Source organism: Semicossyphus pulcher, unplaced genomic scaffold (assembly GCF_022749685.1).
Source record: "Semicossyphus pulcher isolate SPU_LCO1_2020_fin unplaced genomic scaffold, fSemPul1.0.p SCAF_12, whole genome shotgun sequence".
Lineage (NCBI taxonomy): Eukaryota > Metazoa > Chordata > Actinopteri > Labriformes > Labridae > Semicossyphus > Semicossyphus pulcher.
This window is the reverse complement of record NW_027211626.1, coordinates 705,883-723,808: the sequence shown is the minus strand read 5'-3', so window position 1 is coordinate 723,808 and position 17,926 is coordinate 705,883. Positions and strand designations below refer to the sequence as shown.

The following is a 17,926-nucleotide window of genomic DNA, read 5'->3' as shown; positions in this document are numbered from 1 at the left end:
AGACAGACGCGGGAATTAATTGAAATGTGCAGACTAGAGAAAGTAGGAATAGATTAATATATCATGCATCTGTCTTTTTAACTTCAAAAGCCTTTTTATTGATAATTGAAGATTTCCAGCCGGGTGTCTCTGACTGTGCTTTGGTGTAAAGATAGTCATGCAAAAATAAAAATTCACACTAATAAAAGCCAAACTTTGTAAGATACCCACTAAATCTGACTGATTAATGCAGAATGAGGACTTTGGATGTCGTACTTTACAAAGAGGATCTCTTGATAGCCAGTGAACAGAAAATAACAAGAATTGTATTAAATCAATAGTTTAACGTCTTGGGAAATGTTCTTATTTGCTTTCTTACTGTGGGGGGGAAGAAGATTGATCCCTCTCTCACGTCTGCAGAAAAAGTCCAAAACAAGTGCAAACAGTTCATACAGAAACAGTTAAGTTAACAGCTCTTAAATCAGCAACTTTAAATCGTAATACATGTAATATTTTGTGTGTCTCATTTGTACTGAAAGTTTAAAAATAACAAGTTGTCGTTTATTATCTGAAACTATTCATTTGGAGAGAGCCAGGATAGCTGCTTCCCCCTTCTTCCAGACATTATGCTAAGCTAAGCTAACCTACTGTACTGTATGATCTCCAGCTTTAACCCTTCAAACCTTAAGCAGGATATGAGAGTGGTATTGATCTTTACATTTAACATACTGCAAGACAGTAAATAAACAGGAGGAAAGGAAATGATCAACCATCCTTTAACACCACTGAGTTATAATTTACAGGTAAACACAGGCAGATCATCCTCCAATAAAATACCACATCTCTGCTTTCGGTTAAGAACACTGGCATTAAAAACACAAACATCCCTTATTTTTCCAACTACATTTATTTAAAAAAACAGAACAAAAAGTAGAACAAAAACAAGTAAAGCAACCAGTGTCCCACCAGGGATGAGACGGTTTACGGAGAGAGACATTTTTAAAAGCATACAAACCAGCAAACTGTAATCTAGCAGCATCCAAATGTTGGAATCTCCAAAAAATCATCATTTATATATTTAAATATATAGTTTTGTTGCCCTGGCAAGCTACACACTTTACAACGTACACAGAGCTGTATCTCTCCTTAGTGCAGAAAAAACAAATACCCTTAATAAAATAAACAACTTTAGGTTAAATAAGCTTAAATAATAGTGTTAAATACAAGACACTTCTGTGGCAGATATGTACACAAATAAACACATTTGGCATTGTAAGTGTGGTTCACTGGCGCTTGCTCTAATGCTCTAGAAACCACTGCATAAGAACACATTTTGCTGTGATAAACTACACACTCACACACACACATTCACACACTCACACACACACACACACACACACACACACACACACACACGGTTTAATATCAGTGAGCCACAGACAAGGCATGTGTTTATAAAAGAGAAATAAAAGCAAAGAGAGACAATCCATTTACAACCGAGAGTTTAGGCACAGTCTTTTCCTGTTTTATAAATACATGTCAAGTACAACTGCTTCTCGACAGGAACTCTTCACGCTTGTGCTAACTTCTTTTAAAACACAGTTTCGTAACTACCACTTTGTTATTGCTAGGACATTGTGACAGTGAATGGAAACTACTGACAAACATGTGTAGGGAAAGCACCTTTAAAAACACCAAAATTACTGCCATGTGACCCTACGATACAACACTGAGGAAAAGCAACGTGGAATTAATTCATGAAAAAGGCCCAGAGCGTCAAAGCACGAAACTTTAGTGACTTTGGGAATCCAGAAAGAAAGAGTTTTTAAGTTGAGCTACATTCATTTTCCCTCCCGCTGTATGTTTGAAGAGCGCCACATGTGGATTCCTCTTGGTGCAAGCAGACAGTAAGTACCACTTCATTTGTCCAGTACATTCCTCGCCTCCTCGCCTCCCCTCCTCTCTCTGCACAGAAACAGCTGTGTGACAGTGTGCGCAGTATGATACAGTACAGCTGAGCATACAGTACAGTAGACTGACGGGACATACGTAGGTAGATTATATGTTGACTACAGTAAATGAGCTTTACATTCCACTACTGTAAGAAGATCCCAGGGACTCAGGCGGGGGCCCCCGGGGGTCGGCTTTCTCGACTCCTCTCCAGCGCTGGAGATGAGGAGGCGTCCCAAGAGTCTCGTTTTGCCAGGATGGAGAAACGGTTAACGTCAGAAACAGCCCTGCACTTCAGACAGGAGAGGATCCACAAACGGAGGTCCAGATCAGGGTTTGAGTTTCTGTACACCGGGCTGCAGCACAGGCTCCTGAGCCGGGGCTGTTTAAAGAGTCTGGGGGCCGGTAATGGTTGGTTTTAAAGTTTGGATCATTTGGGAGTCTTAAGTAGAATTTGAGTGGGTGCCCAGGAGGAGTGACGGCCATCTTACTCTCTCTCCCTCTCTCTCCCTCTCTCTCTCTCTCTCTCTCTCTCTCTTTCTTTCAGGGTTTCTTGTCAATCGAGTGAAAGAACCACTCTGTGAACTTCCTGAGCTGAGCCGCCGCCGTCTGGCTCTCCTCCTGCAGCCGCATGTTGTCCTGTCTCAGGTGCTGCACCTCCTCCTGCAGCATCGCCTTATCCTCTTTCTCCTGCAGAGACACACACACACACACACACACACACACACACACACACACAAACACACACAAAAACACACACAGTTAACAGCGGGACACGAGGAAAAAATAAAAGGACACAGAAGAGGTTGATAAAAGCCCCCCCGCTATTACAAGAACATCCGTCTTTCGTCAGCAGCGTGTAAATGGAGACATTAACATGGCAAAGCAGGCTTTTCTCTGCTCAGATGAAAGTGCATTTCCTCTCTCCGTTTAAAGCACATTAGTGGGGGAGGGGGGGGAAACGTTGGGCAGGGAAACAATAAGGAGAGGAAGCAGGATATTGAATTAAGTGGACCAGTTTGTATTACACAGACCTCGGGGCACACATTACTCAATGTCTGTTCTCCTGAGCTGTGTGACATGGACGTGCAGTGTTTGCTGACGTACAAAAAGAAGGCAAAGAGGTGACGAAAACGTAATCAAGAAATGAGTTGGCGAGAGGTGAACTCACCTTTCTGAGGTCGTGTTGCAGCTGCCTGAGGATCACCTCCAGCTGGTTCACTTTGCCGGTGAGTGTGGAGGGCGAGCTGCTGTTGGAGGACATAAAAAATCATGAAGACTCAGGAAAGATAAAGAGATAAATAAAACCGCTTCTATCAGGATACAGAAGCTGATAATGGACATTTAGCTAAGCCCCGCCCCTCTTAGTTAGCATCGTTTAGCATCTTTAGTGTTAGACAGGTTAGAAACAGCAGGTCAGAAGAAGCCTTCACATTTCAGGTAGATTAACCTGATTTGTTGACTGAAAAGAGGATTGTTGCTAGCTTATTCCAATCAGCTTTACTCAGCTAGCATAAGCTAACGCTAACACTGAAAGCCGAGTGACTTCTTAATTTTAAGTTTGTAAAAGAGTTAAAATGCACTCTGTGAATAAAGAAGGCCTACGAGCAGCTTTGTTCGTGTATTTCCGGGTAGTGTCATTTCAGGACAATATTAAAGTTAAAAAGGTGTATTATGTAACTTTGTATGTAATGTTTGGAAGGTTCGGATGCTTCTTACTCTATTTATATTTAAACAAGCAACTTTGTATTTAAACTTGTAACCAGAGAAAAAGGTTTGAGGATGAGAATTAATCAGTCACACACTCTCTCACAGGCTTTGGTGGACTTTGTGGGGTTTAACCTTCCTAAATAGTAATAAGCTCATTAGCTTCCACTTCTTCCTGGAGTGTGTGTGCTTGTGTTTGTGTGTAAAGCCTACTCTGCTTCCAGCGCTGCTCCCTCCGCCTCCACCACCCGTCTGGTCAGCTCTCTGGAGATGTGCAGCGCCTCGGCCCGCTGCATGTCCGTCATGGTGCAGAAGGACGCCACGCGCTGGTCTGCAGACAGAGCGGGAGACGGAACAGGTCATCGTCTGCCTCGAGCATCGAAACAGCAGTTTCACGGTGACAACATGCAACTAAGATAGAGCCCAAATACACACATGCAGGCAGCACAGTCAGGATGAGGCGAGTCATTCATGCTTTTTATGAATGAGTGCTGCTGTTTAAAAGCCGGTCCTCCCACACTGACAGATCTATAAGCAGACAATAAGGAACAAGGCGGCAAACAGAAGATTTCAGGACTAACGCAGATAAAGTCGGTCTCTTGGGTGTTGCTCCGGCGCCCCGCCCCTCTGAGCTTCCTGACAGCTGTTTGACTCATAATGGGCTGGATCCCACAGAGCTGTGAGGCAGCAGTCATGCTTGTTTTACCATATCAGGCCCTTAAGCTCGCTCAAAGCCCCATGGAAAAGCCAAACTTGGCATGTTGCACTTGGGGACTGCTCAGTTTTGAGGCGTAATGCTCTTTTTCTTTACAAACCACTCTCTGTCTCTCACGCCCTCGGTCTGAGGCTGAAGATAGAAGGATCTGCATATTCATAGAAAAGATTAAGGAAACCCTTCCATTAATTTAGCCCCCAAATGAAAGCTAATCCACTCCAAGACAAAAGCTGATGGAGCCCGGAGTTGGTTGTACAGACGAGGCAGGAGAGGGGGCTTTAATTTACATATGAATGAGCAGTTTCTCTCATATTCGATGGCTGCATCACAAAGATTAAAGACTTCTAGGAAAGCGGGAAAGCAGCTTGTCATTTCTGCGCGACCTGATGTCCAGATTTAGTGGACGAACAAAACTCAAACAAAAACAGATTAAAGTGGAGAGACAACACGACAATCTATACGAGCAAACTTCTACTGCTGGATTTATATGTTGGGGAATATTAAAAACAAACGGTTGATCAAAGAGCGATTTCGGTGATTGCACCAGAAGCCTTTAAAGCCTGTTTTCAACTCCATCTGCTTCTACACTTAAAGAGTCAGGAGGGCAGCGTGTTCGTGTCGGTCTGTAGCTGCAAATCAATCCAAACTGTCCTTTTGCATCCTGGAAACGTCTCTCAGGATGCACACAAATAAGGTTACAGATGCTATAAATGCCTTACATCTGTGTCGACCTCTCTCTCCCCCGGCTCTGAACAGAGCTGGTTAAACACGTCACATCGGCAGCCTGGAGCCGCTTTCTGCTCAGCAACAAGGCTCCAGTTTACACAGCGCTTTCTGGGCCAGCTGTGCTGCCGTGACAAGTGCCTTCCTGCTGCCAGTCAGACTCTGCATCATCGCCACTGATTTCACTCTTTTTAAATGATATGCTGCGGGCTACGCAGCAGCAAATGTATCAAAGAAGGAACTGTACAGAGAAGTCATTAATTATGACAAATGAACGGTCACATGCTACGCTGCCTCCTCGCGGGTCTCGGGGTCAGACGCAGTTCAAGTGGAAGTAAAACTCATGGCATGTTAGCGTTTCCGTGATGAATGGGAGACTCGCTGGCATGAGAGTGACTGAAAAAGTACTTAAATGAACGGGAATGATGATGCTGACCATGAAGAGGCTGAAACACGCCGATGCTTATTAACTGAACAAGACGGATTCATTCGTCATCGTTTGAAGAGGGAAAAATCCAACATCTACCAACTTCTTCAGAGTTAACGGACGAAAGGACAAGAGAGGAGGTGAATTAGCCCTCACTGTCAGCCTGAGAGCTTCAGATTCAAACGCATCACTGTGAAGGTCGAGACCAAAGGTTCAGAGACTACTTAAAACTTGCAGCTTCTTGCAGCTTCTTCTGAAACTGATTTAAACCAATGCAACGAGATGAGACGGTTTCTACTTCCTTTGTGTTTCATGCATGGAGCTCACAGAACAGAGCTGCAGGTCTGTGTGTCTGTTTAACACAGCATGTTCCTGCGCGGTGTGAGAGAACGTGAAGGCTGTGAAACAATCACAATAAACTGTATTACTCTACGCAGGGAGGAGGGGAGGTGGAACTGACTGCAAACGGTTGGTTAGCAAACAGCAGCCAAAAAATCTTCTTGATTTACCTTTAAGCTTTCTGTCAAACTGTCACTGCTGTTCCTGGAAACACACTGATGAGGCGATCCTCTCTTTCCTGCATCCAGAACTCGGCCTGTTTCACCAGCAGACAGTTTGTCTTGACTTGACCGGCTGACTTTTGCTACGAGCTGATTGGCTGTTAAAACAGGTGACGAGCCTTTCATTCTAAAGCCAGCCGCTGAAGACTTGACAAGCTAAGTTTCAGGCGACACCATCAACTGGCCGAGGTCGAGCTGAGGCGGACAGGTTTACCCCGCAGCAGCTTCTCTCTGCAACTTTCTAAAACGGTTTTGTCTCGTCACCGATCTCTGGTCTGAACTGGGCTGCAGGACGCTCCCTGAGTGACTTCTTGCAAGCTAAGGTGTGAAGGTTTGCTCCATGTCTGCACTAAGAGTTAAAGTGCTTAATGGGAATCAGTGTGGCTAAGAGCACATAATGCAAAAGATCAAAGTCCTCCTACAGTACTAAGGAGACACTACAGGAACCACACACACACAAAGCGCACACAAACCTACACACTAAGCAAGCTAGTACTACTGCAGATTATAGACACACAAACACACACACACGCTAAGCAGAGGGGGGAGGTTACACGAGGCGTCAGCAGCTTCAGCCAGGCCGGTTACCTTCAAAGGCTCGTGCTGCGTCAACCAGGTGAGACCAGTCCAGGCCCGTGGCAGTGTCTGGGAGGGGCATGAGGCCCGGGTCGCTGAACTTGGACCTGTCCGCCAAGGAGCCGTCAGAGAACCAAAACTCATCTGCAGAGACAGGCGGGCACTCGGATCAGTGTCTGGGCCTGGCCTGAGTTCAGGGCTCATCTCTGAGTCGCTCATCAGTTTGCATCAGAGCAGACAGGAGGGCTTGGGGGAGGAATGGGGGGGTATAAAGGGGGAGGGCAGGGGGTCATTGCTGCTAAAAGGGAGGATATTTATCAAACTCCGGCCCTGCACATAAACAGCTAGCTTTAATGTATGCTAATTAAAGTAGCTCCCGTCCAAGCATTCCTCCACCTCAGTCCGACTGATCTGGAAGCACTGAAATAAGAAATCCTCCCAGAGGGGGCAAACAGCTTAACTTTAAGGTCTGTTTGTGTGACAGCAAACAACCATCTCTGCATAGCACCCGCACGGAGCTGACTGAGGGGCGATAAATGACTTGTCTAAGTGAATGTCTTCATGTTTCAATCAATATCGCCTTTTCCTCCCCTCTGTCTCCCCCGCCTCCCCTCCCTGTCAGCCCTGAAAGACAGCGAGCGCAATAAACAAGCTCCCATTCTGCAGAGAGGCATTTAGAAAAGCATGAGTGGAGGAGTGGAGAGGAGACAGAGAGAGCTTGAGGTGATGCTGACACTCTCTTTTCAATTTACGCAGCGTCTCAGAGCCTGAGTGATTCACTGTTTACCAAATTGGGCTGTTTCAGTCAGAAAAAGAGAGCGCCTGTGTTCTCAGCTACCCTTCAAAACAATCAGGAATCCATCAGGCTGACAGCCAGAAGAGGCTGAAGAGAGAAACATCTTTCCAAAAGCCATTTTCTATCTAACGACGGCAGCCGGAGACGGATGAGGAGCGGTATGGAAATGAGACAGGCGGGACAGGAGGGGGGGGGGGGGGGGGCAGGCAGGGACTCATGAGTGAATGAAACATAATGTTTGACAGACGTGGTGACTCTCCTGATGGAAAAATAGGCATGTTCATGTCACAGATGTTACAGAGCTGCAGCGGTGCAGGCAGGACACATCACACCTCTCATCACTGATACATATTCAGAGGATGCTGGAGAACAGTAGCCAGCAGTGACAGGTGTCTGCTTAATGCAGACAGAGCGACAGGCTCCTCACAAGTTGCTCCCCGCCTCGCCCAGTTCCAATTAGTTGGCTATATTGAGGAGTGTAGCTGGAGTGAGTACCAGTTGTGCTAATGATATCGGTGGGACACAAGAGGCTCTTCAGACGAGTATCTTATCTTGTGCCAGAGAGGAGGATTGATAATCCAGGAGCGACATGCAGAGAAAGTCTACAACAGCCCTCCTGTCTCTGAGAGGTGTGTTAACAAGAGCGTGCAGAGTTCTGACTGTTTTCTTTAAAGCAGCTTCTCTGCAGCATCCTTAGTTAAATCAAGTAGGCTGTTTACACCTGGTATTAACATGCATCCTGAGTGATCGGATCCCAAGTGGACCGCTCTGAGTCCAGGTGTAAACACACCCAAGAAGCTTTTAGGATGCAGTCAGGTCCGATGACTCTGTGAAGCATTTGTCCACATTCTCTCAGTGAGCCGTTTGTATGCAAATGTGTCCACACTGAAGTTACAGACCCCCCCGCCTGTAACTCTCTGCATGTTATTACCAGGTGTAAGCAGGTTTATATTCGACACATCTTTAGGTCTTTCTTCTGCACCAGCTGGCCGAGAAAGAGCTTTACCGTCTGTACTTACTCCGTAGGTTTGATGCCCCCTGGTTGTGGACCATGCGCGGGGGCAGCGTGCTGTGGTAAGGGGGGGTGGTGCTGAAGAGGATGTCGTTAGGCATGGCTTGGTCCAGCATGGAGCTGTGTGAGCTGGCGTAGGACGAACCCTTACGGTTACTGCACACACTCTCGTCTGATAGCGTCCGGTACAGGGAGCGTCTGGGTGACAAACTGTCCATGGCTGACACCTGAGAGAGGAGAGGGAGGACAATCTGTCAGGACAAAGTCACAACAATGCAGATGATGGAGCTGAATGACCTCCAAACCCCCAGTGATGCCCCCTGTCTGCTGTTGCCCCGTGCCTTCCCTGTCTTTGGCACAGCGGGTTTACTTGAGCGGGCAGCTGGGGGGGTAGGAGGGAACATCGGGGAGCAGTGTCAGGAATCAATTACAGTCTCTACTCGGAGGAAAATGCAGATGGATCGAGCACAGCTGGAGAGTCTGGCAGAGTGGGAGAGACGGGGGACAGGGCGTGTGGAGGTGGTGACAGAGGTCACTGCACCGAGGCAGCTGAGAGACACCGAGCTTAATGTGAGAAACTACAGGAAGCAGAGAGGACATGTACGTGTGCGTGACACAGTACGAGAAGAGAAACATGTATGATGAGAGAGAATCTGATGGACTAAGAAAAATCTGGTGTGTTGGATTTTTTACTTCTGGCACGAGTCGATGAAAATAAATCAAAACAACATCAGGGGAAGCTTCAGACTTATCACTGAGTCTGACTGAATACAGAGAAGAGACACATGTGGGGTCTACGGCTATCTGCAGAGGAGATCGACATCCAGGTCACATGACTTTCACTGTTTGACAGACTTCTAAGGAAACTCAAAAGACTAAACACAAAGGCAGAGAAACCCAAGGTTTACTGTGAGGACGGTCTTCATCAAAGGGTCAAAGGGCATCATTCTGTGCTTATAAACTTTAAACTAGAGAAGGTGATTTGTTTTCAATGCTGTGAATGTATTTTTCTCTTCACATCTCAACAGCAATCTTTAAATCAAACGCTTTGACAAAACTGAGAAAAAGATCTGTGAACGCAGCAGAAAAAAAGTCCATCCAATGACTTCATTTAAACCTAATTAAATTATTGGATAACAACCGACCAACCTGTGTGCACTCTGCCTGTGCACTCTTCCACGAGCTAATGCTAGCAAGCTAACTGCAGAGTAAAACAGAGAAAGGTGGTTGGATACGTTAGCTCCTCCCCCTAACCGTCTGTCGTGTCCTTGTTCTGCACCGTAAGAGAGGAAGAGCAACTACATGGACTCAAAGGTTGGATACTTGTAAAATCGAGCTCTTGCAGGTTTCTCCAAAGTTGCTAACTCCGCTTTAAAAACAAGTGATTCTGAAAACAAACATGTATACCTGACGCTGTAGGAGGCCCACGCAGCTGTCCGCAACATTCATGGTTTCGAGCAGGTCTTTGAATCAGCAGAGGCGTTAAGAGCAAAGTGAGCGTGCACTACAGAGTCACAACTGAGCCACAGTTACGGGAAATAAGTACCAGAATCTTCCTTTGACTAAACTCACTGGCTATGATCTATTTAATGCACGACTTCATAAATACTCTGTTTAAGAATCAGTGAAGCATTGAGAATCATGTCCTTACATAAAGAGTGTTTTCTGCTTTCTGTGACCTCTCCAGAAAAAGGACTCATATTGTAAAGACTGAAAGAGGCCGATGCAGAGGTCAAAAGGCAACACAAGGTCAGGATGAACAATCACAAAAGCTCTGAGGGTTTAAAGCTGCATCATCCTGAGGGGATGTCCTCCGACGAGAGAAGAATCAAACTGCTGCAGGGATTCTCCAGTTTCTCTGCTCTGCACAGATCTCTGACAGAAGATCTCTTGTTTAAACACACAAACCCACAAAGACCAATCCCATCCATCACTGTCGCTTTGAGCTTGCATAAATATTGCACGAGTGACATCAAAAGTAGCCACTAATGATACGCCGGGCAGATGGCCAGATGGGGAAATGTCTACCTTTGGCTTCCCAGCTGTAACCGACACTCGACTGGTATCCCCACAAGCCAACACCCAGCCGTCTCGCTTTCAAAGACGGATCCCCCACAAATCCCAGCGTGCCACTTCATCTATCTCGTCTTTAAAGCGGAGATACACACACACGCTCGTCTTAACAAGCTTGTCTCTTATTGCACTTTTCCCACCCAACTTTACAAGATTAGACCTCATCAGGTTCTCGCTCATCAAAACAACTGGAAACAGGATTTGCTGCTCTCTCATGTGAGGCAGAAATAGCTCAGATTTAGAGCTCCAGTTAAGGCAGTCACGGCAAATGAAAGCATTTGCAATAGGGCTTAATGTTTTTTCAGGAGCAGTCTATTTATTACATCAACAGCATCAAAACAGGCTCTCTGAACTCATCCTGGCACTTACATAAACTGATAAACCTCGCCGGCTGTGAACACAACACACAAAATATTGTATTTATCAAACCTGCAAGATTACAGACTGTTTCTGTTTGTCTGAATGCACCTCGGCTGGCAGCAGGCCTCCCTGTGATTTGGCTGTTTGAATTCTTTTGAACAACAGAAAGGCTCTTATCAGTGCAGGCAGCACTGACACATCCTCAGAGATTTTTCCTGATTTCCCCGACTTTCCCCCCCGCCGCCCGCTCGGAACAAAGACAACAACCGGCCCTGCAACCCTTTGACGTGCCACACGGGAGGATGTGTTGGACAACCACCTATTCAGATGCTTTTTCTTTCCCACAGGAGGTTCAAAAGAGGAACGTTGTGGGAGAATAAGCTGTGAACGGCCTTTCCTTTGCGTCAGGCACACAATAGTCCGCCTGTCTGCGTCGGGGCGTCCCGGCGGACACGGCGGCTGGCAGGGGAAATCTCTCTGCACCTGCTCACCCACACAAAGGCATCGGGTGACCGCCGGAAGTGACACGGGCGTTAACCTTTACTGTGGACTCTGTTTAATCACTCAGGAGATTAAACAAGTCAGGCGGCATTAAATGAGAAATACATCAGTGATGTTTCCAACATTGTCATTACTGTAATTTGATTTCTGTCTGTGCCAGGCGATGATGGAAAACACGCCGCTCCCAGAACAGAGCAGGGTGCTTTCACTGGGATCAGATGTGTGCAGAGTGTGGATGGAGTGTCTGGCTCATGCATCTTCCTCTCAGATTGCTTTTCCACACACTGAATCAGACAACAAAGAGCATCCTTCTCTTTGAATCCAACAAACAGCTCTCTGCACCTTTGTTCTGGTTACTGCGCTTTTCTTCTCTGTGGGAAACAAACCAGCATCAAATGAGAGGAAATCACAGCGCGGCCCGATTCACCTGCTTTCATTTTAGAGCCCCTGATGCTGCTTCTATTGTAAGCAGCACATTTTCTATACTGTGCACAAGCAGGGCTAACTATTTAGAGCTCCATGGCGGGGACAGGGTGTGCCCGTGCCAGAGGACATGCCTGTCTACTCCAGGGATGAAGTGCATTTATATCAGAATTGAGCAGCATCCAAAAATAGACGGTTTGTACGTCTCCAGGGGCCCTTCCTGGTGGGTAATGGATTGGGGGGGATGGGCGCATGGCGCGTGTGGAGCTGTAGATGCAATTAATAGAGTCTGCAGGACTCAGGAACATCAAACATCGATGCACCCTCTGCCTCTAATCCATGCCATCCCGACTGAGCAAACCCAGCCTCTGTTAGAGATTGAATTAGCCAAACACTGTGTGCCAGTCAGTGGGGACGGAGAGCGTCTTGTGCTGGAGGAGATCAGTCGTATCAGCTGTGGAGCTCAGCAGCAGAGCAGCTGATAGGCAGCAGATGTTTGTCTGACATTACTCGTTTCCCAGCAAGAGGTTATCTGCTCTGGTTCTGGCCTCGTATATTCTACGTCTGTTAGCCAGCAGGATGAGAGAGCCTTAAAGGGATGGTTCAGATGTGACTTCAGACTATTCTACAACACGGCTATCCAAACTATCCCTTTAAAGGTTTAAAGGTCATCATCATGCTATCAATCAGTTCTTCCCAGTTTAACAGGTTGTATTTGTCCGTGTGTTAAAAATGCTCGTGTATCTGCAGGTTACTTGATCGATCAGCCACAGTGACCTCACCTTCCGACTCCTGTCGTCTCCTGGAGGACTCCCCGGCAGCATCATTTTAACGTACTCTTCCTTTGAAAGTCTCTGCAGTGACTTTCCATCCCGCTCTGCAGCTTGATGCCGGCAGGCGGCCTCCTGCGCGTACAGCTGCCTGTAGACGATACAGAGGGCACAGAAGAACACAGCGATCAGAGACATCATGGAGGACAGAACCTGTGAGGGCCGTCACAGCTCGGGTCCAGCTGTTAGGGACATAATGTCAGTATCACACAGAGGGATCAGGTGGATCCGTCTTAGCATGCCAACACCAGGTGCCTCCCTGCTCCATGCTGCTCAGGTGAACGAGAGGTAACAGGTTAGGAGAGGGGAGCTAGGGAGGGAATGTATCTCCAATCCCACCGTATCACGCTGCCAAAGCAGAGATAAAAGAGAGTGTGAGGAACCAGCCAAGAACTGTGAGAGGAAGGAAGAAAAGAGGGGTTTGGACAGAAATTACTACACAGACGAGTGCAAACACAGACTCCAGGGAGTGAGGGGACAACAACAGAGGAAGACATGAGAGCTGTTAGACAGGGCTGGAGAAGGAGCCACACGAGAGGACGTGTTTGTTTTGTTTGGGTGGTTGTCAGAGGAGCTTCTTCTGGGAACATTTACATGATTCTGAAGGTACCGAGTGTTACGGTGGAGGGAGCGTGTGACCGGCCGGGCTGTATGCGAGCAGCCTGAGTGCTGCCGGTGACAGGTGCCTGCAGGGGAATATGCTGGATGGCTAGAGGGTGGGGCAGCAGGTCTGTGATGGTTACCTTGAGATAATACTGCTGAGATGTCTGTTTTGAGCTTTGGACAACATGCACATGTTTTCTGACTGACCCAAGTGGTTTTATTGAGCTCTGTATTCTTTGGTGCTAAGACTGTAAAAAAGAAGCTTTCTTATTCCTTTGATTAGCGACTTAGCTGTTCTTCCATAACTGGTGCATGATTACAGGAAGACTGGAACAACACTAAAGCTCTGACCTTTGTAATTAAAGGTTTCACCTCTGCTGCAGTGTTTTGGATCTTCAGGTGAAAGGCTGAAGGAAGCAGATTCTATAATTGCACTTTCCTCGCCTGCTCCTTCTACAGCGGACAAGATAGTAACGTCATGCTGACCAAATAAGAGACTCCAAATAACAAAGGATAACAGCTGTGTCATTGTTGGCATGTGCATGTAACAAAAGCACTCCTGCTTTGGGTGCAGACTGGTTGCTTGTTGCTCTTTGTCACTATAAGAGCTTAAAAGAGAGAAATGCACCGGTCACTGGTATACGATGCTGTTGCATGGTCTTCGCTTCAAGGTAATTCACAGACGAGCAGTGATTCAGGACAGGATATAAATGTAATCATAACTACAGGAATCAGAGAGTTTCTGGGTCTAACGGGAGGAAGCACCAGTGGACACAACACAGCAGTGGGATTCTGCAGCACAAATGTCACCGCCACTGATGCACAGCTGGTCGCCCTCCTCTCTCAGCACGTGCCCCATGGCGGGACGAAGACCTCAGTGGGGTGGGGCAGTGGTCCGAGACAAAGGGAAAGAGGTGGGTGGGTTTGTGTTGGGGAGCAGGCTGGGTCAGATTGGGGCCACGGGGTTGACTTTGACTGACTGTGTACCTTGAACGCTCAGACAGCATTGTTAGCAAGAAGGCTAACAAGCTCTCGGCTCCTCTGGAAGCAGAAGCAGAAGCAAGAGAGACAAAGCGTGGGGTTAGGAGCATCGTTACACATCCTGCATCACACACAGCGTTAGAGCACGAGAGGAAACTTTCAGGGAGGAGGGAGAGAAACTTCATTATGTTAGAACAATAACTGTGAGTAATATTAGGCCATTCATCACGAGGCGCGGTTATGTAAGACCAAATAAAACTGCGGGAATATATAAACAAACAACGGGGAGGGTAACTGAATTACACAGCTTTTTCATAAGTCGGCAGAAGATGACTTCAGCGCGAGCGATCAATCACGGAGCACTTTAGTGGAAAATTTCACAGCCTGAATTAAATTACTCGGGAGCTAACGCAGGAGGTTTCTTCCAGGGCAGATCTCACTTTCTCTCCCCTAAAATATGCTCTGAGCCTGTACACACACACACACACACACACACACACACACACACACACCTAGACTGTGTTTCAATTCCACCATCAGTGGCGCTCTGCTCTCGACAGCAAACCGTTTAATCATCACACAGATACAGTCGTCACAAACAGTCTGAGGAGGGTTTACATTACACCTGGCTGAGCGACACATTCACTCCTCCTCCCCTGTGATACATCTACAGGCTGCTCGGAGGCGGTGTGTCCTTGGGCTGCGTGTGGGACAGCAGTGTGTTGTTGTGTTGTTGTGTGTGGATTGTTTCTTGGCTCCCAGCAGAGATGCTGATCTGGTCGAGGCTCAGCCCGGCGGTCCGCGGAGACCCGGCTTCACGGGAGCGATCAATAACCACAAGTGACATGTGCCAAGTGTATTATGTCCGCGGCTTCATTGAGCTTATTTATTTTGAGGCTGTCGGCTTCAATCAGGGCCAGTTTATGCACACTGGGTGGGCTGATGGCGGGGGGGGGGCACTTGTATAGGAATGGGGTGTAGCTGCAGTGCAACAGTAATGATGCTGTTTGCACCACAAACACCAGGAACACACGGCGTGTCCCAGGAGCTCGTTTTTAAGGGCTGAGAGGTTTGTTTTGATCCGACGTCTAAAGACGGGAGATGTGCTGATACAGTTTTTCCTTCCTGACACAGAGACTTAAGAACCGTCGATAAATCAGAACAATTCAACAAAAGACCAGAAGATCAGGAACGACTCTGCTGACATGGGAGCTGCTTCACACAGGTGTGCAGAGGATGCACACACACCTTTATTAATCAGTTTAACTTATTAAAACATCACCTGCTTATTTTGTCCCATGCACTTTCACCTGATTTAAATACCTTACTGGTCTGTTATGGTGAAATTAAAGTACACTACTTCCTCTTTAGGCATGGTAAGCAGAGACACCTGTTTCATAGGACAGGTGCGTAGGAGAGGAACAAATCCGTGCTCGAATCGATCCGTGCTCAGAGCTGTTTTGCCTGATGAAGGTCGAGCACCGAAATGTTGCAACCAAATAAATGTATTTTCTGCACGTTGGACAGAGTGCGGGAGTTTACAGTATTGATGGTTTGGTCTTCTGAAAGCCGCGAGTTCTCAACCAATCAGAAATGTTCAGTTCTTCAAGGCCCACCCTTAAAATCCCTGTACTTTCAGAAAGAGCTACCCTGGAGCAGAGACCTTTTTAGGGGGTAATAGTAAGTCCTCTGTACTTTATTTAGACCCTGTCCCCTGTGGTGGAGACACACTTAGTACCTCCAAAAGAACCTAGTCGTACGGGGAACGTTACTGCGTTGGAGAAGCAGCTTTCAGTCTGGGAGGAGGCAGAGAAGCAGAGCTGACAGGCCCGTTAGCATGATTGAAAGTGGCTCATTTAGCGTTGCATAAAAGCTGCAGTCGGACTCGTGCACTACGTTTGAGTTTTGTGGTAAAAGAGCATCTCTCCCCCACACACACTCACCCACACTCAGAAATGTTGGGAGGTCCCTCAGTGCTGTGGGCATCTTCATCATCATCTTCACTCGTCTTCATGCCCACGGGGAGTTTGCCCCCGTGCTGCGAGCGTGTCTGTCCACAGGCCTCTGAGCTGGGCCCTGGACCCTGACCCGGCTCTGGCTCTGGCTCTGGCTCTGGATCTGGTTCTGGCCCTGAGCTGCTGGTCTGGGGGATGGTGTACACCTTGGAGGAGTCAGCGGACATACAGTACCTGGCTCCGCGGGCCAGCGGGCTGCCAGAGTGGTGTGAGCCACTGAGCGGACAGCAAAAGAAATGAAAGAAAAATGTAACTCAAAAGTGATCGAACGTAAAAACAGAGAAAACACAACATGACAGCACGAGGAGCAAACACACGATGAAAGTAGGTCAGAAGTTGAGCAACAACCAGGATGAGTTTCAAAATAAAATGAGTATTAAGCGCTGCTGGCGAAGACAGCATGACATAATTTCCTCCACATAGAGTGAAGTCGAGCTAGTTGACCTCTAACCTACATTCATAGATGACTCACATCCAGTGGAACACGCGCGTACTTCCGCTGACCTTTGTGCTTTCAATATTTAGTCAAATATCAACTGTCACACCAGATTAAGAGGTCAGTGCGTCGAGCTCTGCTGTATCTACAGAGGTTATGAATATCCACCCCACGACGTCTGATTTCTGGATCTCTAAGCACAAAATAAATACTGAGAAGAACAAATAAAACGCACGCATGGCTACACGTCAGCGCAGGGAACGATGCTTTTTAATTGGTCTTCTGGGTGAACTAACCCTTAAATTATTATCAGCCAGGTCAGATAAAAAAGGATGCTTGTTTCTAACTCGTTTAATAATTTAATATTTCAGCCACATTTTAAAGAGAGCAGTAAAAACTTTCCTCGTTACTGTTTAAATACTAAAGATCCTCGTTCCACTTCCTCATTCTAGTGATGCTACATTTATGCAGGATGAATAAATCACACTTGACAGTGATGTGAAAATGAGCCATGCATCAAACAAAGAGCTCTCTGCCTGTCTGCTCCTGTCTGCATTACACTGCTAACACAGCATCCTTTGCTGTAGCACAAGGCCCCACAGAACAGCACATGTATTCCAGTTTCAGATTCATCTCATCGTTAACGTTCAACATATTTCACACTCGCGGTCATTTTGCTCGGCGTCATCCTCAGAGTGGAGATGCTGTTCGATGTGATACAGCTGCGTTCCAGGTCCTAAGTTTAATAACTGTAGTGTAATGTACGGTGGCTGAGAGGTTTCAAACGAGCTTCAAATCAAACGCTTTGAAAGAAAAACGCAAAAGCTGCAACACAAATTAAAAAAGCCACAACGGAAGTGAAAAGGAAAAACTGTGTCTCCGGACAACCTTAAACATGTGGGAGAGAGCGGACCTGTAACAAATACGTAGTACAAATAATTGATAATAATTCTCCAGCAAACAAGGTTTCACTTACTTCTCCTGGCAGGTACTTCTCTCTCTCTCCCACATGTATCAGGTTGAGCAGCAACAAAACAGTCCGGAGACACTATTCTGCATTTGTGGTTTTTGAATTTGCAAAGCGTCTCAGATATGTTTGTTAGAAACCTCTGGGCCACCGTACCTATGTCATCTGTTAGCTTTTTAACTGGACTCCATCTTTGTTGGTAATCGATTGATTGTTTCAGTGATTTTTTAAAGAAAAATGGAAAACGCTCCTTCCTGCTTCCTAAAGTTCAGGATTTGTTCTGTTTTTTTGC

General features: G+C 46.8%; 1 protein-coding gene across 3 annotated transcripts in view; it reads right to left on the bottom strand.

The window, feature by feature from the left end:
• Nucleotides 1–867: 867 nt before the first annotated feature.
• Nucleotides 868–17,926, bottom strand: part of sipa1l2 (signal induced proliferation associated 1 like 2) — a 59,880-nt gene continuing 42,821 nt past the window's right edge. Inside the window, exons 14-20 of one of the 3 annotated variants that reach the window (XM_069658402.1) lie at nt 16,160–16,447; nt 12,585–12,723; nt 8,453–8,672; nt 6,650–6,781; nt 3,850–3,967; nt 3,101–3,179; nt 868–2,619 (exon numbers count right to left, since the gene is read on the bottom strand). In XM_069658402.1, coding sequence (XP_069514503.1) covers nt 2,473–2,619; nt 3,101–3,179; nt 3,850–3,967; nt 6,650–6,781; nt 8,453–8,672; nt 12,585–12,723; nt 16,160–16,447 — 1,123 coding nt within the window. In that variant the 3' untranslated portion in view covers nt 868–2,472. The remainder of the gene's footprint in view (nt 2,620–3,100; nt 3,180–3,849; nt 3,968–6,649; nt 6,782–8,452; nt 8,673–12,584; nt 12,724–16,159; nt 16,448–17,926) is intronic. The other 2 variants (XM_069658403.1, XM_069658404.1) reach the window with 2 other exon arrangements.